This window comes from Solanum tuberosum, unplaced genomic scaffold, assembly GCF_000226075.1.
Source record: "Solanum tuberosum cultivar DM 1-3 516 R44 unplaced genomic scaffold, SolTub_3.0 scf00037, whole genome shotgun sequence".
Lineage (NCBI taxonomy): Eukaryota > Viridiplantae > Streptophyta > Magnoliopsida > Solanales > Solanaceae > Solanum > Solanum tuberosum.
Genome location: NW_006238961.1, coordinates 1,026,641 through 1,050,056, shown reverse-complemented (window position 1 = coordinate 1,050,056; position 23,416 = coordinate 1,026,641). Strand labels below are relative to the sequence as shown.

The 23,416-nt window shown below is 31.2% G+C and overlaps 2 protein-coding genes across 2 annotated transcripts; both read left to right on the top strand.

Annotated features, from left to right (window-relative positions):
- Nucleotides 1–9,656: 9,656 nt before the first annotated feature.
- On the top strand, nucleotides 9,657–13,685 carry LOC102599656 (40S ribosomal protein S3-2-like). The gene is made up of 6 exons (XM_006342295.2): nucleotides 9,657–9,790; nucleotides 9,870–10,017; nucleotides 10,605–10,776; nucleotides 12,995–13,049; nucleotides 13,125–13,256; nucleotides 13,337–13,685. The coding sequence occupies exons 1-6, from the start codon at nucleotides 9,752–9,754 to the stop codon at nucleotides 13,508–13,510; spliced, it is 720 nt and encodes a 239-aa protein (XP_006342357.1). The 5' UTR covers nucleotides 9,657–9,751; the 3' UTR covers nucleotides 13,511–13,685.
- Nucleotides 13,686–17,685: 4,000 nt separating this feature from the next.
- Nucleotides 17,686–23,126, top strand: LOC102585779 (thermospermine synthase ACAULIS5-like). The gene is made up of 10 exons (XM_015306543.1): nucleotides 17,686–17,792; nucleotides 17,873–17,939; nucleotides 18,038–18,132; nucleotides 19,443–19,545; nucleotides 20,410–20,498; nucleotides 20,898–21,057; nucleotides 21,133–21,208; nucleotides 21,363–21,421; nucleotides 21,507–21,646; nucleotides 23,066–23,126. The coding sequence occupies exons 1-10, from the start codon at nucleotides 17,686–17,688 to the stop codon at nucleotides 23,124–23,126; spliced, it is 957 nt and encodes a 318-aa protein (XP_015162029.1).
- The last annotated feature ends 290 nt before the right edge of the window (nucleotides 23,127–23,416 follow it).

Sequence of the window (23,416 nt, the reverse complement as noted above, 5' to 3'; positions counted from 1 at the left end):
TTCCCTCTTTTCCCGTGGAAAGAACCTACCGAGGAATGCATTCTTGAACACATCCCAACCAAAGGGACCCGCTCTTATAGCCCTATTATCCTTCCATTGAGTGTACCATACTTGGGACACATCTTTCAATTGATACCCGGCTAGTTCGACTTTCTCAATAGAAGTCACTCTCATAGCACCCACTATCTTGTAGACCTCTTCCAAAAACTCTTGTGGGTCTTCATTCACTTTAGAACCAAAGAACATAGGAGGGTTCATTCGAATAAAGTCTTTCAACCTTGAAGCCATGGTGCTCACATTAGGATTCACTCGGGGCCCAACTTCTCTATTTGTTTGTGCCGTTATAGCTTGGGCTTGAGTGGTGACGGCTTGAGTTTGAACCATTATAAGTTGAGTCAAGGTTTGGAGAGCCGCCCTTATATCCACATTAGTCATAGCCCCTTCATCATTAGGAGCTTGAGGATCTTGAAGAGCTTGGGGAGGAACTCCCTCATTCACATTCTCCTATTGCATCCTCCTTGCATTCCTTCTTTTTGTATTCATTGCCTATAATCACAAGTGAAGGATTAGGAGAAAGCACTTCATAGAGTTAGGACTCCAAAGCATGACTAAAGAGTAATGGAAGAAGTGAAAGTTCCTAAACATTTTATAGCCTCTCATTCATAAGTGTGGCACGCTTCACACTCATGAACAAGACTCTACTAGATGTGGTTCATGAGACATCAACCTAAATACCATTCCCAAAACCTTATGCTCTGATACCAAGTTTGTCACGACCCAGGAGTACCCCGTAGATGTAACACGGCGTACTTGACCCCGAAGGGGACTCATACAAGCCTCTAGCATCATCATTACATAAGACATAGAAATAATGCGGAAAATTTAAAACTTTTACAATAGAAGTTAAACTTCATTTTCATAAAAGAAAATCATAAGAATCTAGACTTTGTCTCATACACCATCTAAAACATAGGAATACAAAGTTTGGGACTTAGCCCATTACATCAATAAAAGTCTCAGTATGAGAAGTACAATAGAAACTAAGAAATGGATAATATGTCCTCGAACTTGAGGACTCACCACAACTTGGAGATAAGCAATCCAAGTCTTCTTCAAGAAAAGAGAGTGTATGTCACCTAGCCAGAACCTACACTTATAAAAATGTAGAGGAAGAAGGGGTTAGCACAAATATGTAGTGAGTATGGAAACATGCATAAAATCCTTTAAATATGATAAAAAGGACATTTTAGTTGCAAAGTATGCATTTATCAAGTTGGGAAACCAACATGCATTTTTCAATGTAAAAGACAAGCTATAATAACATTTATACTCACAACATAGTAACATCAATACCTTAGCAACCCCTAAGGAACACTTGTGCAATGTATGGTTGGCATCCCATAATACCAACCTTACTAAGTACTCTTTTGAAGCTACCTTAGTCATACATATCATCTTTAGACCTCATCAAAATCAATGCCATAAATAAGGAAATAGTCATGTACATTACTTGAATTATAAGGAAAGTCATTCATAACAACTATCTATTCAACATACATGCATACATTCAAATCACATCATAATATAAAGGAACCATCCCATGACATCCTACTATGTCTACTTGTGCAATGTGGAAGTGAAGTCCCATACCTCCACTCCTACTAAGTAAAACTCACCAAGAAGTCATAGTATAGTTCATGTCTCATTCATTATCTTTATTATATAGGGAAAAGTAGCCATAACTAACATAGACCATGTGAGCTACATGGAATCCGATGTCATGTAATCCCACACCGAAAGAAGGTGTCCTACTTACCTAAGGTAGAACTAAATGTATAGCTATAAGATGGATCCACTAGCTAAAGACCTATGTGGGCACATAGTTATGGGATAGGGAAATTGCTTCTAGAAACCAAACATATTGCATTGGTGGAGGAGTTTCCATCTCATGAGTTTACTTTAGATGACCCAACCTATTACATTGGCGGATGGTTCTTTTCCTCATTTTTCATATCCACTCGGTACTAAGCATTATTTTCCAAATTATACATAATTAGTATTGAATTGTATTTACATGTATGAAGGAGTGCTCTACCTTTCATTCAATACAACTCATAAAATAGCTCACAGATTCAATAAAGTGAGAACTAACTTTCAACCTTAGAATCATCATTAACATGTGAGTAAGCCTTTCACATTATTGTTCATAGTGTTTTCATGAGAATAGATTTTCAATCAACACAATAACATTATCATCATCCTAGACAATTCATACATAATCAAGTGTAAGGGTAAGGGAAGAATGGCCTTTCAACAATACCTCAATTTACACAATAGTCATAGGATCTTGAAGAACCCTAGCTTCTTCTTCGTCCTTGATATAGAGAGAAGATTTTTGGAGAGGATGAATTTGGTCAAGTTTAGGGAATTTAGGAGAATGAATTGAACTGGGTAAATTGGGGGTTTAAAAACTTTATATAGGGCTTAGGGTAGAAGGCGAAACGACATAATATTGGGTTAAAACAATTAGGGAAAGACCCAAAGCCCTTTTAAAAATAACTGCCGACCACAATCGACGGTAGGACCTACAATCTGTAAGTCCATTTACGGGACCATCCCGGTCAACCATCGATGGGGTTCATGAACTTGTTTCTAGATCCTCGAATTACTTGACCCGTGTACGGTCGATTAGTCAACCTACAGTCCGTATATGGCCACCGTAAGTCCAACTTTGGCCCTCAAAATTTCACTAAATCTAGGACTTACCTACGAGACCTACCTATGACTCGTACATTGAACAATGGACCGTACTAGTGAACCGAAGAAAAGGTACTGGAACTTGACTTTGAAAAATATTTAACCCACCACCTACGATCCCCACCTACGGACCGTAAGTGAACCGACGGTTCATCGGTAGGGTTTGTAGACACAGACACTAGCTCTAGAAAATCTGCATTTTCCCATTCTTGTCTAATCCGAGGTGTTACAATAGCTCTCCCTTGGGAATATTCATCCTCAAATGGAACTCAAGACATCATAAGGAGGGTAGGAACTAGATCTAACAGCCCAATGTGAATGTAATCACATAAATGCACATATCTGAGGAGGACGAATCAATCCAAGCAAAAGCATGTCCCCAACCTCATTTCGTAAGGCCTATATGCAATTCATACTCAAATGCACGTAAACATGAAGAAGTCAATCAAGTTAACTCATTTTCTTAAAACCCAAGTTTTCATAGGCATGTATGCATGAAAAAACATGATAATGACTAAAACACACGAATCCTAAAAAGTAAACATGAGGGGCTAATGCCTCAAGCTAGACCCAAAGAAAAAAGGAAAAAGTTAGGGATACTAAGACATCACATTACATCCGACCTTCCACATGCCAAACCATAAAACAGAATCCTTCCAACAATTTAAATAGTTCCTCACACACCAACCAAGAAGCACACTATCTCCCCCTTGTAAGCAAACCTCCCTAGTCTTTTCGAATCCATCTCTCCCAAACATAGTACCAAAGCCTTAACAACCACAAAACCATATATAATAATAAACACTTAAGAAGTTTCCACAAGGATTTCAAGGCCGACCTTAAACACACTACTCATACTTTAAGCCACACCATAGCCAAAGAAACACCCAACATCAAGCAATGCATAACAAAAAGCTAAAAGACCATAACTTACCAATTACCGCATCTGGGAACCCTCATGATCTTGTCGAGCCCCAAGTGCATAAGACATATTCTGCTTCCGACCACTACTGGAACCTGAATAAGGGTAAGGTTGAGCATGTCGACGATTATCTCCCTCATTCCTAGCGACCGTAGGACAATCCCTTATCTTATGATCCATTTTTTCACAACCAAAACATGTATTTGTATCGGCTAGACACTCACCTCTATGGCTTTTTCCACACTTTTAACACTCGGATACCATTTGCTCACTAGAACCATTACCTTGGGAACGACTACCCCCACCAGACCTTGAATATGAGAAATCACCATTATCATTTCTTGCCCTCTTTGAATCCCTATTTTTCTCCTTAATCTTCTCCTCTTCTATTTGTTGTGCATGAACCATCAAACGGGATACATACATCTTCTTAACAAGCATGACGGTTAGACATTCTTTGCTCTCCAAGTAGGAAGCACCCGGCACAAACATACTCATCCTTGCCCTTGGATCGACAACCATAGTTGGAGCATATTTAGAAAATTGTATGAATTTCTTAGCATACTCATTTACAATCATATTTCCTTAACGAAGGTTAATGAACTCAAGTACCTTTTCCTCCCTCATCTCAAGGGGAACAAACCTATTAAGAAAAGCAACCTTAAATTTCTCCCAATCAATAGGACCCATATTTATTCTTCTCTTCCTTCCATTGGTAAACCAAACTTGAGCAACACCCTTGAGTTGGTAAGTGACCAATTCCACCCTTTCTACCGAAGTGATACCTATAATTCCCACTATCTTATAAACCTCATCAATGAACTCTTAAGGATATTTCTCAAACTTGGAACCATGAAACTCCGGAGGATTCAGCCTAGTAAAGCCCCTTACTCTAGTTGTCGTCGTATCCACATTTGGGTTCACGAAAGCCATAATCTCCCTATTTGCTTGAGTTGTCATAGCTTGGTCCAATGCGTGAAATGTGCTCGAAACTCATCATTAGTCACTTGTTCAGCCAAAGGGTCGATCTACAATGTTGGATAATGAGTAGGAAAGGTTGTAATGATAAACCTCTTGATAATTGAACTGCTAGTAAGCGGTGAAAGGAATGGTGCAAGTTATGTGTGTGTATTATTGTCTATATAGCTTTCTTTCACTACCAAACTATGCATACATGATTTTATTAACCATTTTAGTTTTAGTTGTGCTTAGGAAATGCTTCAACATAATTTTCAATGTATATTAATTATTATTTTTTAGTAGTAGCAATTTATCTAATGAGATCATGTATTGATGAATATTTATCTTCATTACACTTCCTTATATGTGTTCTATTCTCTGTAAAATTTCTTTATAGGCTAAGATTTCTCATCTTATTGATTAAATTTTTTATATTTTTGCTTCATTGCTAGTTTTTGCTCAACATTTGCTAAATTTTAATGATTCATGCTATGTCATCTATATATCGAGAAGATTGGTACATACAACAGATTTCTTTCTAAGGTGATTTTATGCACTCAAACTTTAAATTCATATAAACAAATTGTTCTCCCATTTTATTTAAATTTCTTTTATGATGTATAATTTTCTTAGATTAAGGAGGTGTTTGGTATGAAGAGAAATGTTTTCCATGGAAAATATTTTCGTTGAAAATGTTTTCTTGGAAAACAAGTGAATTTCTAACTTATTTTCTCATGTTTGGTTGGTGAGTAGAAAATATATTTTCTGCAAAATATCTTTTAATGCTTAGTTGGTGAATGAAAATAATATTTCAGAAAATATCTTTTATTTTTGGCTTGAGACTAGAAAATACTCTTTAGGAAAAATAATTTCTGACCCGGTAGTGTAAAAAATGAAAATTTAAAATTTTGAATTATTTTTCAAAAATATTTTTAAAAAAATAAAATTGATGGGGGTAGCGGTTGAGGGGTGGATGGGGTTAGGGCTAGGGAGTAAGGATGACGTAAAAATTGAAATTTCAATTATTTTTCAAAAATATTTGTTTTAAAAAAAAAGTTGACTGGGTGGAGGGAGAGGGGTAGCGGCTAGGGGGTAGGGGTGGCATAAAAAATAAAAAAATAATTATATTTGAAATAATTTTCAAAAATATATTTTTTTAAAATATTGTTCTTAACACTCACCTTGAAACTAACTAGATTAAGTATCAGTTGTTACTTTTCGAACTATCATTATCTACTCAAGTAGATATACTTTAATACGTAAATAATGATAGTTTAAATAGGAAAAAGAGACGTAGAATGTGAAACACCCCCCCACACACATAACAAAAGAGCAAAAGAAAACGTGTTTTTAACACTAATCTTTAATTTTGTATGAAGTTAATATAGAAATTAAGGACTCTACTTGAATGGAAAAGAAGAATCAACAACTATATAAAAACAAAAGTATTTTTTTTATTTTTTTTTTTATGTTTAGGGAGAGGTGGCTGGTTTGGGGATAGGGGTAAAAAATATTTAAAAATTTTAATTATTTTTTGGATGGAAAGAGTCGGGTAGGGTAAGAAAAAAAATTGAAGGATGAAATAGAGTTTTGGAAAATGTTTTCCTAATTTTTGAAGGGAATTCATTTTCCTTAGATTTGAGGAAAATGAGTTGATTTAGAAAACATTTTCTAAAACATTTAAGTCAACCAAAAATGGAAAAATTTAAAAACATTTTCCAGAAAATATTTTCCTTCATACCAAACACACCCTAAATTTGTTCAAGAATGTGATTAATGATTGATATTGTGTAAATTTAAAAACTATTTTGAAGTTTATGACTCAAAAATATAGGCAAAAGTCAATTTCATAACAAGAAATTAAAAGGAAAATAAGAAGTTTAGTATTACAAATAAATCATTTGTATTGATTCATAAAACTAATAACATGCATTATACATTATATATGTTAATGCATTTGAAATAATTGTTATGAGTAGTGCGAAAGTCAAACTATTCTCTGAAATAAATGTTATCTTTTGATTTTTCTTAATAAAGATATCATTCAAGTAAATTTGTAACTTCTGTCTATATTAATGGTAGTTGAAGTTGGATAATTCACCTCTCTTTTTTTACCATGTACTTATAAATGTATATAATACCTTTTGTTGGGAAAATAAAGTGCATTATCCACATAAATTGAAGTGTTCAGATTTATATTTATTTTATATAATAGATGACTCAATATTATTAATTGATGGTCTATCAATTAATTTTGTTTCTTATATTTTTTTATCATCTATATCGTATATACACATAAAATTAAGCATATAAAAGATGATATGATACTTTTCTATCACAAACATTCATAAAAAAATATTCTCATTTTCTATTGACATTTGTTACTAATATTTTTATTTAATTGTTTTAAATAATTTAATATCCGTCATTAATAAGAAAAAAATCAGCTAAAGAAGCAAAAATTTGATGTAACACCACTTTATGGTCAGTATTATTAATTATTTATTTCTTATTTGTTTTTGTTTTTTCTTCCATTTACTATTTGTGTTAAAAAAAACTATTGAAGAAGATAAAGGAAAAATAATGTCCAATATATTAGGGACAGTTATGCAAATTCATAGTTATAATATATAAATGTTAAAATTAAAAGAAAAATAAATAATTATTTAAGAGGAAAAACAAGTCTTAGATATAATCAAAATAAAATTTATTTCTTTATTTTTACTTAATTATAAAAAAAAAATCGTTCTGAAGTATTGTTATACCACGCAGAATATGGACAAATTTCCAAGTTGGTAATAATGCAAACTAGTTAGTTGAAACTTGAAAGGATGAAACAGAAGAAGATAAAATGTATTGTCATTAATTAGCTTTTTTATTGTTGCTCTCCTCCCCCCAACTCCCACCCCACCCCCACTAACAAATGACAACTCCTTGTTTACATTTTATATTGAGTTATTTGATGTTATGAATAAATAATTACAAAAATTAAATTAACTAATGAGCAAAAGAATATGATTTTATTCTTTTTCAAATTTCTCACATTAGTAAATTTATTTTACAAGTTGACAAGACTCTTAAGTATATTAATTTGTTAAATAAGAAAATATTAGTGGTGAAAGAAAAAATAAATCAATTTCGATTATAGTATAATATTAAATGTCAAAGTGGTAAAATGCAAATAGAAAGTAACAAGGATGAAATAACCGAAAATAAAATAGTATATATTTTTTCAAATGAACAGAAAATAAAATATGTTCTAAATGAATTGCCATTTTTCTTTTGTTATACTTATCCTAAAAAAATTATTATTTTACATGTTAAGACATTTCACTAAAAAATAAACATGAATTATCAATGGAAAGTTAAATATCAAAATTTATTGTTAATTCTATTTATCGATGAATTAGTAATAAAATTTTGAAAAAAATTAATAGATGCGAGCAATTAATTGACAAAGTTCATAGCTAATATCAAACTTTTCTGTAGTGATTGCTATCAAATGAATATACGTTTTTGCTCACACGCAAAATACGTACATTCAAACTAGTTATATTAAAAATATGTTTTTTCACTTCGATTTTATTTTCTCTCTATCAACCATCTCAAAATAATTTTGAAAAAGTTTGAGAGAACTCAATTTTTTTCTCAAATTTCCAAATGTCACGACACATTGTACAAATAAAAAATTACTAGAATACTAATTAGGTTGTCAAGATTACTAAATGAGGACGACTAAATAGAGTGCGTCAGGAAATTTTATAGTTAAGACTTAAAATATTGAAAAAAATTACGTAATTGTATGACTTAAGATAACATAATTTCTAAAAATCCTTACCATTTGAATTAATTACAAAAATTCCCTTTTTCCTCTCTCTTAACATTTGGATACATCATTCCACTCTCTATGAGATACATTACAACTTTGTTTGTGTACAATATATCTGTTATAAATGTTATTGTTGATACATAACCCCAATTATTTCAAACCCAAATTAGTAAGAATCTGGTTTATACTTATATATCTGATACATAATTTATATATCAGATAAATAACTTATGTATCATTTGCTATGTATCGGGAGAAAGAACAATATATGCGTGAGTTGTGAAAAATCTGGAATTATTATGATTTTGGAAACTTTTGAGTACAAAAATATTGAGTAAATTTTAGGTTTAACAAACATAAAAATCATATTTGTATGTTATAGCTATAGTTTGTATAATTGCGTTCCATAACAAACTTTATGTTTGCTATGGAGCATCAGATTTGTATAAATTGCTGGCAGCCTCTCATTTGTATAAATCGCTGGCAACCTCTCATTTGTATAAATCGTTGGCTGCCTCTCGTTTATATAAATTGTTGGTAGCCTCTCAATTCAATTTTATATGTTTGTATATGTGCATAAAATTTGAATATGTATACAATTGAATTGAAGTAAAACGTTTGTATATCAAATCTCTCTCTCGCTTTATACAACACAAAATATACATTGTAATTTGTATAATCTGTGTTTGTATAAAGCGAGAAAGAGAAAAGAGAATTGAGCAGGGGAAGATTTGTATTTGTATAATTATAAGTGTATAAGACGAAAATATATGTATTTGTATTTGTATATACAAATTTATCTCGCTTTATACAAACACAAATGCATTTTATACATTTGTGATTGTATAAAGCGAGAGAGGCGAGAGAGAGACCGACGAGCGAGAAAGGGAGAGTGGCGAGCGAGAAAGCTAGGGAGAGAGGCGAATGACAACTGCTTGCTACGGGTTACAATTAAATCAAACTGTGATTATAACATTTAATTTAAATTAATAATTTATTATTTTATACAATTTTCCCAAAAATATTTGGTCATGATATAGCGTAGCGGGACAGTATTATGGCCCAACATTTAAAGCCCAAGGACATAGCAATTCAGATGAGTGCAGAAATACAAATCGGCTTGGGCCTAAAAAAGAAGCCCAGTAACATAACCCTAGGTTCACCATATATATATATTTACCTGCCGCAGACCGCAAAAAAACCCTAGACTGCATATTGCTGGCAGAATTTATCGCCGAGGTAGAGCTTCAGGTCTCGTCTGCTAAGTTCTCAAACCTCCGAAGATGGCGAAGCAGAGTGTTCAGATGAGCAAAAAGAGAAAGGTTTGTAAATTTTTTCTGTTTGATACCACATTTTGTGAAATTCATAGAAATAGCTACTAATGTAGTTTTGTCATTTCAGTTTGTGGCAGATGGCGTCTTCTTCGCCGAGCTGAACGAAGTTTTGACACGTGAATTGGCTGAAGATGGATATTCTGGAGTGGAGGTCAGAGTTACTCCAATGAGGACTGAGATCATCATCAGAGCCACTCGGACTCAGAATGTTCTCGGTGATTACTCTAGCTTTCTTCGATAGGAATTACTATTTGTACTCTTGTTTTATGGACCTAGTATTGCTGGATTCGCCATTTGGTTGTCAGGCTAACTGTTAATTTATGTGGTACTTTGTGTTTGGCTATATTTTGTACTACTAATTGTAGGATTCTTTATTATGAGTTCTTGTGTTAACTTCAAGATCCAACTGTTAACATATGTTTGAAATGAAATTTAGTCTCATGCTGCTGTGGTAGTTGTTCAATTGGAATATATAATTATAGGGGAGATAAACAGTGGGATCTGAAGATAGAGAATGGGGTTATAATGGTGCTTAAATCTCTATTAGGAATACCTTTTTAAAAATGATTTAAATAAAGGAATGATTAAGAAAGAAAGTAATGTTGAAGTTGTGCTATTATCCTGCACTTAATCATCTGGCATATCATTTCTTAAAGAAATTCAGAAGAAATTGTCCTTTACTTCTCCTATTGATATGGTTATTGAAGAAAAGTTGTGCATCAGGAGAAGGGTCAAAACTGGTTGGTAGTATTTTGGCTATTTTATTCGCAGTTGATATTTGATATATCTTTTCTTTTATTAGGTGAAAAGGGGAGGAGGATTAGGGAGTTGACATCAGTTGTACAGAAGAGATTCAATTTTGATGAGAACACTGTGGAGCTGTATGCTGAGAAGGTTAACAACAGAGGACTTTGTGCCATTGCTCAGGCTGAATCACTTCGATACAAGCTCCTTGGTGGTCTTGCTGTCAGGAGGTAATGATTGTGCTATCTTCCAAATCACCTTCTGCTTCATATAATACTCCCTAATTGTGCCTTTCTTACTTGGTTTTTTTAATCTGTTGAGAACAATGACATGCTTGTGCCTTCTATTTTTGTAGTATTTTCCCTTTCTTTTTCTTTCTTTACCTTACAGTAGTTCTCTTTAGCTAAGCTTATAACCTTTGCACACAATGAGCAATCCTCATTGTCATAAATTCTCTATAAATGTATGTCATCAACAAAGCAAATTGGTGTGCTAGTACCAATCTTGTGTCGGATGTTGACTAGAGAAATTGCCTCCATGCCATCACATCTTCATGATGTAATTTAGTCTTCATGCAGTAGTTTGGAGAGATGATACATTTGTAGATTTTCTTTCAGAGTTGTTATACTTGTAATGAGGTGTGTTTCAATCATCTACTTCATATAATGCTCCCTTATTGTGCCTTTCTCACTTGGTTCTTCTAACCTGTTAGGAACAATGTCATGCTTGTGCCTTTTATCCAGTAGTGCTTTTCCTTTCTTTCTTTAGCTTATAGTTCTCTTTCGTTAGGTGTATAACCTTTGCACACAATGAGCAGTTTTTGTATTTTTTTAGTAAGTTCTCTATCATATATGTCATCAACAAAGCAAATTGGTGTGCTAGTACCAATCTTGTGTCGGATGTTGACTAGAGAAATTGTCCTCCATGCCATCCCATCTTCATGATGTAATTTAGTCTTCATACAGTAGTTTGGAGAGATGATACATTTGTAGATTTTCTTTCAGAGTTGTTATACTTGTAATGAGGTGTGTTTCAATCATCTACTTAATATAATGCTCCCTAATTGTGCCTTTCTCACTTGGTTCTTCTAACATGTTCAGAACAATGACCTGCTTGTGCCTTTTATCCCAGTAGTGCTTTTCCTTTCTTTCTTTAGCTTATAGTTCTCTTTAGTTGAGTGTATAACCTTTGCACACAATGAGCAGTTTTTGATTTTGTTAGAAGTTCTCTATCATGTATGTCATCAACAAAGCAAATTGGTGTGCTAGTACCATTCTTGTGTCGGATGTTGACTAGAGAAATTGTCCTCCATGCCATCGCATCTTCATGATGTTGTAACTCGGAGAGATGATACACTTGTCGATTTTCTTTCAGAGTTGTTATACTTGTAATGTGGTGTGTTTCAATCATCTACTTCATATACTGCTCCCTAATTGTGCTTTTCTCACTTGGTTCTTGTAACATGTTCAGAACAATGACCTGTTTGTGCCTTTTATCCCAGTAGTGCTTTTCCTTTCTTTCTTTAGCTTATAGTTCTCTTTAGATAAGCTTATAATCTTTGCACACAATGAGCAGTTTTTGATTTTGTCAAAAGTTCTCTATCATGTATGTCATCAACAAAGCAAATTGGTATTCTAGTACCAATCTTGTGTCGGATGTTGACTAGAGAAATTGTCCTCCATGCCATCACATCTTCATGATGTAATTTAGTCTTCATGCAGTAACTTGGAGAGGATACATTTGTAGAATTTCTTTCAGAGTCATTAAACTGGTAAAGAATAATGAGGTGTGTGTTAGTTGTCTACTCTACAATTCTAAGGTTTTTAGTCTCCTCCTATGCTTGTCATCTATAAAGCAAATAGGTTTACTTAGTTCCAAAATTGTGTCGGAAGATGACTATATCAGCTGAAGCATGCTATAGACATTCTCCGAGTTGTATAACTTACACCTCTGTCTTTGGTTTGCAACATGGTTAATTTGTTTCAATATCTATTTCTATGTGAAATATTTAGGGTTGACCTTATTTTAATCTCCTCCCATGCTTGTCGTCTATAAAGCAGATAGGTTCCCTTGGTTCCAAATTTGTGTTGGAAGATGAATATATTTGCAGAGCATGCCTAAAGATGAAGACATTTTTCTAGTTGTAGTTTTACACCTCTGCCCTTGCATTGCAACATGCTTAATTTGTTACCATATGTATTTCTATGTACACTATTTAAGGTTTGAAGTTTCTTTTTAATCTCCTTCCATGCTTGTCATCTATAACTTACAACTCTGTCCTTGGTTCTTGGGACTTGCTTTGTTCATTTCCATTTATTGTTTATTTTTAAATGAAATGTAATTCTTTATGATTTATTCTAAAACAAAATGTATTTGTTTATGTTTATTTTTGTGTATGATTGGTTTATTTGTTATTTTGCTTCTAACAAGTATCATCAACTTTATCAGGGCATGCTATGGTGTTTTGAGATTTATCATGGAGAGTGGAGCCAAGGGATGTGAGGTATACTTCAATTTTCTCTCTGCTCACTACATGAAACATAATGTGTTCCGGTAAATTCATATATACTTTAATCAGGTGATTGTTAGTGGAAAATTGAGAGCTCAACGTGCCAAGTCCATGAAGTTCAAAGATGGTTACATGATTTCCTCTGGTCAGCCTGTGAAAGAGTATATTGACTCTGCTGTAAGACATGTTCTCTTGAGACAGGTAAAAACTAAAGATTAGTTAGAGCTCTTGTTTTTGATAGTGTCCACTCTCGTTTCCGATGTGATTCTTTTTTGTGTCAGGGAGTACTTGGTATCAAGGTGAAGATCATGCTTGATTGGGATCCCAAAGGAAAGCAAGGTCCAACTACACCTCTTCCAGATCTTGTCACAATCCATCCTCCCAAGGAGGAAGAAGAATACATGAGGCTGTCAGTGGCAGCACCAGTTGAAATTGAGCCTCCGGTTGTTGTGTAGGCAGCAAGCCTCAGTTGCATCAACTTGAAATTTTTCCAAATATTATTATATTTTGTTAATTTTGAGTGTTAGCTTTTTTTGTTTACTTTGGGTACTATAGAGACGTGTTGGAGAATTTTGTTTAATGTTACAATGACAATCGCAAATATCTGACAATTTTGTCCTATTAATAGTCTCTTTTTCCTGGTGCATTTACATTTTTTGTATATAAATGAAGAAAAATGACAATCGCACTGCCTCGTTTCCGTGTAGTACTTTTAGAGGTCGTTTGGTATAGTGTATTAAGAAAAATAATGCATGCATTAGCCTTGTGTATTATAAGCACTTTGTTTGGTACTCTTTTTCAACTTATGTATAACTAATACACTCTATTGTATATTAAGGTGTGTGTATTGCTCATATCATGAATTTCTAGGTATAAGCAATGAAATGGTTTTAATGCATGCATTAATTCATTAAAGATTCAATTGCCCTTCAATATCTTTTTATATCTTTTCCACCATAATAGTGAAGTATTTTTGTAAATAATTTTTTTAATGCATCAAGACAAAGAATGCATAAAAATAATTTATGCGTAATTAATGTAAGTATAACTAATACATGCATTGCTAATACTCTATTTAGTATCAAGACAAAGAATGCATAAAAATAATTTATGCGTAATTAATGTAAATATAACTAATACATGCATTGCTAATACTCTATTTAGTATTATTTTTATACACTACCAAACGATCCCTTAGTCATAATTAAATTTAATAAAGACTCACCGAGTATGTGAAATCAAAAGTAAAAGTTAAGATCACGGAGCTCTTACCGTGCATGTGTAACCTATTTTTTTTTGGCTCTACTCATGGCTGGTGCTCCTTCCTCCAGATGCCTTGGCATTTTTTTTTTTAAGGGAAAAGGGTTAAAAATACACTTCAAACTTTGATTATGTCCTTACCGTTAAAATAAAGTTATTCTTGCCGTCTACATTGACTTTGGTCATGTACTGTTGCCGGTAGGGGTGTACATGACCAGGTTGGTTTGGGTTTTTCAAATATCAAACCAAACCATTTGTGTAAAATTTTTAGATTTATAAACCAAACCAAACTAATTTTTTTTTGGATTTTTCAGGTTTTTCAACCTCGGGTTGGTTCGGGTTTTTCAAATACCAAACCAAACCATTGTGTCGAATTTTTAAATTTATAAATCAAACCAAACTAATAAACCTCGGATTTTTTCAGATTTTTGGATTTTTTCGATAAAGTTTGCATACAAACATATAATTAACTTGTGCTCCAAATATTTTTTTAGTCCAACCAAAATACAATTATCTAAGGTGTTTCTTAAAAAAAAATAACACAAAATATGAGATGTGTACTGATGACACAAAAATATTCAATAAAAAAAAGTAATGAAATCATCATATAAAATAAATATTGCAAAGTCATAATGAAAATGATCATAATTTAGAAGTACTAAATCATGCTAAAAATAAGTTTAATAAATATTAGTTACATTACTAAATATTTAAGGAAAATTAAAATTAGATTATGTATTTTAATTGTCTAAACCAATGTAAAACTAAAGAACAAATATTCAATATTATTGTCATTCTTTGTGTTGAATTGATTTTCTTTTTGCATTAGTATTAATTTGATTTTGATTTAAGTTTTATTATAATTATCAACATCTATGAACTATAATTTTTATTGGACCATTCCGAATTCTAAGTTTTAAACTTGAAATAATATATTAAAAGATAAAAACTATGAAATAGTTAAGAAATATTTTAAAATTATATCAAAGTAAATATTTTTATGTATAAAATAAAATTTTAAAATTACATATATAATGTCGGGTTGGTTTGGTCTCGGGTTGTTTTTTTTTAGTTAAAACCAAACCAACCCAAATATAGTCGGGTTTTTTTCCGATTTGACTCGATTTGCGATTTGATTCGGTTTTCGGTTCTGTTTTGTACACCCCTAGTCGCAGGAGCTCCGATGTGTTTAACTTCAGTTTCACTGGCTACAATTCCTCTATTGGAATTGACTAATGATGAAGATGAAGAGAAGTGAGTTATATGATTAGGTGAGTCAGATCGGGTTAAAATTGAGTATTTTAAGTAAAATCAGGTTATTTTTATTGATTTGAAATTTTCCATCCAATTGAGGGGCACGAGTGAGAAGTTTGTAGACGGCAGGGGTAAGAATAACTTCATTTTAACGATAAGAGCATTGTCAACTAATAAACCAAAGTTGAGGGGTATTTTTGACCCTTTTTCTTTTTTTTTTAATTCGAGAAATACTTCTCAAAGTGTGAGCAAAAATCTTCAAGCTAGTTCACAAAGCATAAATCTTCAAATTAATTCACAAATCTGGCTGAGAGCAGATATCTTCAAGCAAGTCCACAAATTTGACTGTAGTCTTCATTGATCTCAAATTAATAGTCGTTCTCTTTCGGTATTTATCGTTTTTAGGTTAGAAGGAACCCTATAGGCGTGTTTTCCCGATAAAAAATCTAAACAAAAATGAGTCTCTTTCCTTTTCTACCAAGAAATAATATTTTGTGTCCTAAGAAAATATCACCATAGTAGAGACCACAAAATAAATTTTGAGTCCTAATAAAATATGATCTTAGTAGAGACCATAAAATTAATTACTGAAGCTCATTATTATGAAAGTAATTTGAAATGTGATTTGAATTAGTTTTACCATACAAACCATTCCACTAGAAATTTGTAATTGTCCTCCTCCATTTATATTACGAAATTTCTCATTAAACACTTATATAACTTCCCTTGTTAAGATTACAAATACTGATCAATAAATTAATTACTAACAAATTTAATTCAATGATTAGTTTTTTAAAAGCACTGCTTAACTTTCATGTGTCGGCTTTTAAATCTATTTACAAGGTTTGACACAACGAAAACTTATAAGCTTCTTAAAAGACATATAATCAATTTCTATACACTACAACAAATAAAGATATTGCCACAATAATATAATTGTTGTTATATTATATGAATAAGAGCACTTACAATCATCCATTTATATAATTGTCGTTAAAAGTTTTAGCAACTCTAGATCAATGACATTAACTTCATTGCCGCTAATTGTTTTAGTGATAATAAATATTGCCACTAAAAGTTTTTTTGGTTGTTGTAGTGATAATGTGACAACTGGCATGAATTTTATCAACTAACTTATTATTTCATCAATTTGTATTATTATCGTCCAATCTATAAGACATACTGATCTATTTAAGAATCTCACCTTTTAAAAAATCAAAATGATAATTAATATATATATATATATATATAATTCGTAATAATTACGTTGAGATTGAAAATATAAGTACATATAACAATTTAGAGAATATGAATTTACCAGTCTGTCTAAAATATCCATCTCTACTCGGTCATGTTCAATACATACATAATGCACTACCAAAAGAAATCAGAACTTCACAATTCCCATAATCAAGATAAATTATTTAATCTTGTGCTACAATCATACCGATGGGTAGTCCAATTTTTATTTTAGATTGTGAACAAATTTTTTTATACTTATAAGAATTGATGATTTAATCCTCTACGTATAAACTAAAATTCTATATACTAAATTATTTACCATATAAGTAAACCGACACATAAATGAATATATGACCTATTAAATTTTTTATTAAAACTAAATAAAAAATTATTCCATGATAAATAATGTATCTAAATGTATAGTTAATAGTATGTGTCCGAGGGATAATATTAGTAATAGAATTAATAGTGGGGGAGGATAATTTTAAAACTATTTACCAAATAATAGGTGTATTTTTTTTGTCCTTTTTCCAAACTTAAAAAAAGGTTTGACACATTCAATTTATTCTTTCCTCATGCCCTCTAAATTTATAGGTAGATTATAGACATCCATATTTTTCAAGGATTAAGTGAAGTGTGTAATGAATTGAATAAAGTAATTAATTCATAAAGAAAATATTGACTTGACTTTCAAAATTAAAAAAGGAATTAGATTTAGATAATCTTCCTATTCATCTCTTTAAATCCAAAGACAAACTTGAAATGCTATAAAAACTTTGACATCTATCTCAAAATATATATTAAGTAGAGCTTATAGCATATTGCTCCAAATAATAAAGAGGGCTTTCATTTACTTTTTTTTTTTAATTGAAAAATGGAGCAAACAATTGAGAATGAAATTGTTGACTCAAATGGAAAGAATGTTGAGTGGTTTGAAGAGTCTCTTGAAGTAGATCTCAAATGGTCTTTAGCTATAAACAGGTAATTTAACACTTGTAAAGTACATAAAGATTTTAATTAATTTGTAGAATAAAAAAAAGTGTAACCATCAAATGTTGTAGTGTCTTGTACAAAGCAACCACCAAGTTTCAAGATGTGATACTTTTAGACACAAAGCACTTTGGAAAGGTTAGTTGGCTATTGAAATTTTGTATGTTGCCTTTTTTTAGAATTTTGTAAGAAATTAATATTTTGTGTGTAATGCGTATATATGATTTTTTATGTAGGTTTTGGTGATAGATGGAAAAATGCAGAGTGCTGAAAAAGATGAGTTTATATACCATGAAAGCTTGATTCATCCTGCTCTCTTACTTCATGACAAGTATACTACTTATCTCATTTTATGTCTCTGGCTAGTGTACATTGTTTTTATTTTTTTTATTTTTAATTCGATGTTCGATACTCGATGAAAGTGCAAGAGGGGGGAGGAGGGGTGAATTGCCTTTTTTAAAAATAAAAAATAAAAAAATTGTTATGTTTTTTTAAAAAAAAATTCTAGTCGATTAATAGGTTCTAGTAGTTGACTATATGATACACACCTACAAAAATTAAAAAAAGTATTGAACTGAAAATGCTAAAGTAGAATTGATACAAGATATTATTATATTGATTGGGATCCATAGTGGATTTAGTTCAGATCCCTTGGATTGAAAAAGTGTTTGTGACGATCCAAAAACTCAAATTGTGATAGCGCCTACCAAAATCGACAGGCAGGTAAGCCAATTTATAGCCCCAAACGGCAAGTAACAGGGCCAATTGGCTGAAACCTTTAAATCAACAAAAAATAACAACAAAATATGAAAATAAACAACGGAACAGAAGAAATGATATAAATATCTAATTCCATGACCTAGTGGGCGATGGTACAAAGCTACTAAAAATAAGTACAAACTTCAAATAAGCAAAATAAGTACAAATTTGTCTCGACACAAACGTTTTATTTGCAACAGTACTATGATCTTGTTCAACACAAAATAGGCAAAAAAAATTATTTACCTTTTATGGTATTTTTATTTATTTATATCTTGTAACTAAATAGAGTCCACAATATAATAGTTGTGGTGATTAGAGCTACTTCATTTCTTCTTCTTGTGTAGCCTTGAAGGCTATTGTTCTCATTTGTTTAAAGAGTTTAAACTTCATGTTCACAAGAGAAGAAACCTTAGCATGATCTTTTTTTCACCTGCTATTAGATAGTTGTTAGACTTTGCTATGTTGAAAATGCAAAAAGATCAGGTGGGGTGAATTGCCTTCTTTTTATTTTCTACTTGACTACTACTATATGAAACACACCTATAGAAATTACAAAGTAGTACAAAAACTGAAAATGCTAAAATAAAATTGACACAAGATATATTTATACTGATCGATCGAGATCCATAGTAAATTTTAGTCCAATATATCCCCTTAAATTAAATTGTAAGGATGTCCTCCTTTAGTTCTTGAATAATAAATAATTTTCTCTTATCTCTTTTTCGAGTAAACTATTATATCACTAGACGGACATCCTATTTATCCCATTATATATAACCCTTGGTAATTTTAATTTGTTTTTCATTTTTCTACTCCATTAACATTTTTTTTTTTTTTTGTTGAATTGTTTTATTTTGGATATAATATAATAATGAGCAGTCCAAGAAGAGTGTTTATCATGGGGGGAGGAGAAGGGTCAGCTGCAAGAGAGGCTCTTAAACATGACAACATTCACAGAGTTGTCATCTCTGATATTGATCAAGTAATTATATCTCTTCTATTTCTTGTTTGTTCTTCCCCAATTGTATCTATACTGATATTTGATGTTTTTAAAATCTTATTTAGATGTTACAAATAAAATTAAGCAAAAAAGATATTAGTAATATCAAAAAGAGGAATATATTTATTAACTAATTTTAATTGAAAAATAGAGAGAATATGAATGTAAAAACAAAGAAGAAGAAGGCAAACACCAACCGTCTTTTTCTTATAAAGTTAGGACCATAACTGATGGACACCCATTTAGACACAATTTTTTTCTTTTAAATATTTATATTTGAAATTTTCTAAGTGCATAACATTAATCCATGGACGACCAGTGGAGTTCATAAAAGAAAGAAAAGAAAGGTCCGCGACAAAGTTGTCCCCTCTCTCCATATCTCTATTTACTGGCTGGGTGCAGATAACACTGTAATAATAACAAAGCCAAATAGAGATACTGTTCGTTCAGAATTGATTCAGATGGCGACGGACCACGGAAAAAATCCACCTTATTCATGCTCCGCACAACAAACTTGCCCGGTCAATATTATATGTCTATGCTAAACTTGGTGATAATTAACATAAATATATATATATTTTTTTTATCTTTTATACATAATATATTTTTTATAAAATATTATTACACAATATTTAAGTATAATTATTATAGAAATGTAATTTTACATAGAATGTCCCATTATAATTAATAGGTAGAATATTATTATATAAAGAAGTAAAAAAAACGAAAATTTAGTTTGAGAAAATTCAAATCGTTATAATGAAATAATGATATTACACGATTTAACTTGTGATTAAGCACTCAATCTCCTAAAGTATACAATGAATAATATTTGTGTATTTGCAGGAAGTTGTGAATATTTGCCGTAAACATCTTATGGCAAATCAAGAAGCTTTTGCCGATTGTAGGCTTCATGTCATCATCAATGATGCTAAGTAAGCCAAAAACCATCTAATATCTATCTTTGTCTATTAGAATATATTGCAAAGTATCGAAAATACCTCTAAATTTGGTGTGAATTAGTTTTGTCTCTATTTGACTAGCTGAACTTGAAAACACCCTCGATCTGCTGCATGGCATAGCAAGTAGTTTCAAATTCTTGTATAATCATGTGACTTTTAATAAATAAGTGAGGAAATTGTTGCAAACACTGTCGAATTTAGGGATGTATTTACCAAGATCAGAGTGTATCTAAGTTCAATTAGTCAAATAAATAAGTATTTTTAAGACTGTCAATAATTCAGACATGAAACTAATAATTCGCACCAAGTTTAAGAATGTTTCCGATTCTTCTATCAATCTTTAAATATATTAATTGTATCTTTGTGCATTAGGGTGGAGCTGGAGAAGAGTGATGAGTATAAGTATGATGTGATAGTTGGAGACTTATGTGATCCAAGGGAAGGAGGGCCTTGCAATCATCTTTACCTCAAATCTTTTTACCAACATATTATTAAGCCCAAACTTAATCACAATGGCGTCTTTGTCACTCAGGTTAATTAACTTCTTTAAACCATCTTAACAAGTAATTTAACTTAATTAATTATATATTGCCACTTGTTCTTGCAGGCTGGTTTTGCTGGAGTTCTCTCACATCAGGCCTTCTTCTCATCAGTTTACAATACTGCTAAACAAGTCTTCAACCGTAAACACTATTCTCTCCGTTTCAATTTGTCATGAAAATACAAATTTATTCCCATAATTTTTTAAAAATTATTTTTCGTTATACTATAAATCTTCTCATATTTATCCTTGTTATGCAATATTACTACACCAAATATTTATAAATCGTCATGCAGATGTTATAGCTTACACCGCTCATGTTCCATCTTTGGCTGATACACGTGGATGGGTTTTGGTTAGTCAATTTAAACCTCATAATAAATTAGTACTCTATCCCTTGATTAATTAAATTCATAATCAGTGGCTTAATTATCCTACAGGCTTCAGATCAACCATTGAAACTAGATGCTGAGGTGATTAACAACAGGATTAAAGAGAGGATTAAAGGATCAGATTTGCAATTTATTGATGCTGCTTTCATGCTTGCTTTTACCGTTATGAACAAGACTGTTCATACAACGTAAGTCTCAATACTTCCACTTTACTTTATATATTTTTTGATAAAAAATCGAATGTCATATTTTAATCCCTAAATCTGTAATTTTGGATGATAATCGGATCGAAATCTATATTTGAAGGTCAAGAACGTACACACAAATTATAATGATTAAATATTATTATTTTTTATATGCTAAAAGACTTGCTTGTAAGGATAATTGAAATGAATTGGAAAATAAATGAACATAAAAGAAAAGGAATTCTTATTAATTAAGCAATTCTTGACGAAGTTGTTGCTGGAAAATAGAGAAGAAAAACACTTTCAATCACCTCTTTTTTTGAAAGATAAGTAAAGGAAACGATTCTTCTTTACTTTACTCTACTTGTGTACATAATAAATCTAACTCACTCATTTTTATTTTGTTCTAAATTAAATATATTCTAATTCTTTCGAATTTTTTGAAAATTCAAATTCTCCATAAAGGTAAGTGATCTTGATCATACCATAAAGGAGAAACACTCTTAATCATTCAATTTAATTTTTTAAGACAAGTAAAGGAGATGATTCTTCTTTATTTTTCTTAACTTGCTTACATAATCAATCACTCTTTGAATACAAGTGAACTTCTATCTACTTGCCTTTTTTTGTCTTTTTCTATCTATTTGACTTATATTTTATATCTAGGGATTTATAGAACCATCCTAGTAGTTAGGTTATGCATCATATATTCAACAATACATGTATTCAACTTACACTATTATCCTAAATACATGAGTTAATTAAATTCATGCATCACGTGCACAAATCAAAAACTCTTTTTTTTTTTTTAAAAAAAAACAAGGTTGATCACATTTCAACAATTGCTTTGTAGTCCGATAGAAAAAGAAAAAGCCTTGTTTATACGAATTTGGTAGTGGTGAGACAAAATTGAGATGAGTTATAAGAGAAGGGAAGGTGTATTTTTATAGTCTAAGACACTATGTAATGTCTTTGCGCATTTTAAATCCCTTAATAATGATCATTATTTACACGTTAAAACTATTACATACTTGGATGTATAATTGCGGAGTGAATCCCAACGATGCCTTATAAGTACATTATTTTTAATCCTTGTTACTAATAGTTTAGTCAAAACACTTTCCAATTTGCTAATATAATTTTTAATCTTTTTATTTTTTACTCATCATCAACCAGACATCAAAAAATATTTTTTCATCACTTAAATGTGTATTTGTTAAAAATATTCAAAGGTTATATTACTTTACTAATTTGTTTACTTGGATATTTTAGTTGTATTTTAATTTAGTGATTTGACAATATAAATAATTCAAAAATCTAGGGGTACTTAATCTTTTGACTCATTGTTGACAACATAATTATTTTTTTAATACAAATTGCAATAAATATGTATATTTATTTTTTTTACTTTCCTTGTTGCAGGCTCATGAATGAGACTAATGTTTTAACAGAAGAGAATGAGAAGTCCCTCCATGGCCATTGATTGCTTGCTGCTGATAACTACCAATAAAGTCTAAAAATTCAGTTTAGTTTCTATGAACTATATATATTTTTATGCGTAACAGACATTAGCGGTAATATTTATTGTCGCAACTAAGTTAATACTCTGGTATTTAGAGTCACTAAAACTTTTAGTGACATTTATATAGAGTGTTGGTCATATTATATTATTATTACTAAGTAGAATATATTGACAATTATATTATTGCCGCAAAATCCTTTATTTGTTACAGTGTATCCATGTGAAATACACAAAATATTTGCACATTACAT

Coding starts and splice junctions, on each gene's coding strand:
- LOC102599656 (XM_006342295.2), top strand. CDS start 9,752: ATGGCGAAGCAGAGTGTTCAGATGAGCAAAAAGAGAAAG. Junction 9,791..9,869: donor AGATGAGCAAAAAGAGAAAG/GTTTGTAAATTT, acceptor TTGTCATTTCAG/TTTGTGGCAGATGGCGTCTT. Junction 13,257..13,336: donor GACATGTTCTCTTGAGACAG/GTAAAAACTAAA, acceptor TTTTTGTGTCAG/GGAGTACTTGGTATCAAGGT.
- LOC102585779 (XM_015306543.1), top strand. CDS start 17,686: ATGGAGCAAACAATTGAGAATGAAATTGTTGACTCAAATGGAAAGAAT. Junction 17,940..18,037: donor ACACAAAGCACTTTGGAAAG/GTTAGTTGGCTA, acceptor TTTTTTATGTAG/GTTTTGGTGATAGATGGAAA. Junction 21,422..21,506: donor ATACACGTGGATGGGTTTTG/GTTAGTCAATTT, acceptor ATTATCCTACAG/GCTTCAGATCAACCATTGAA.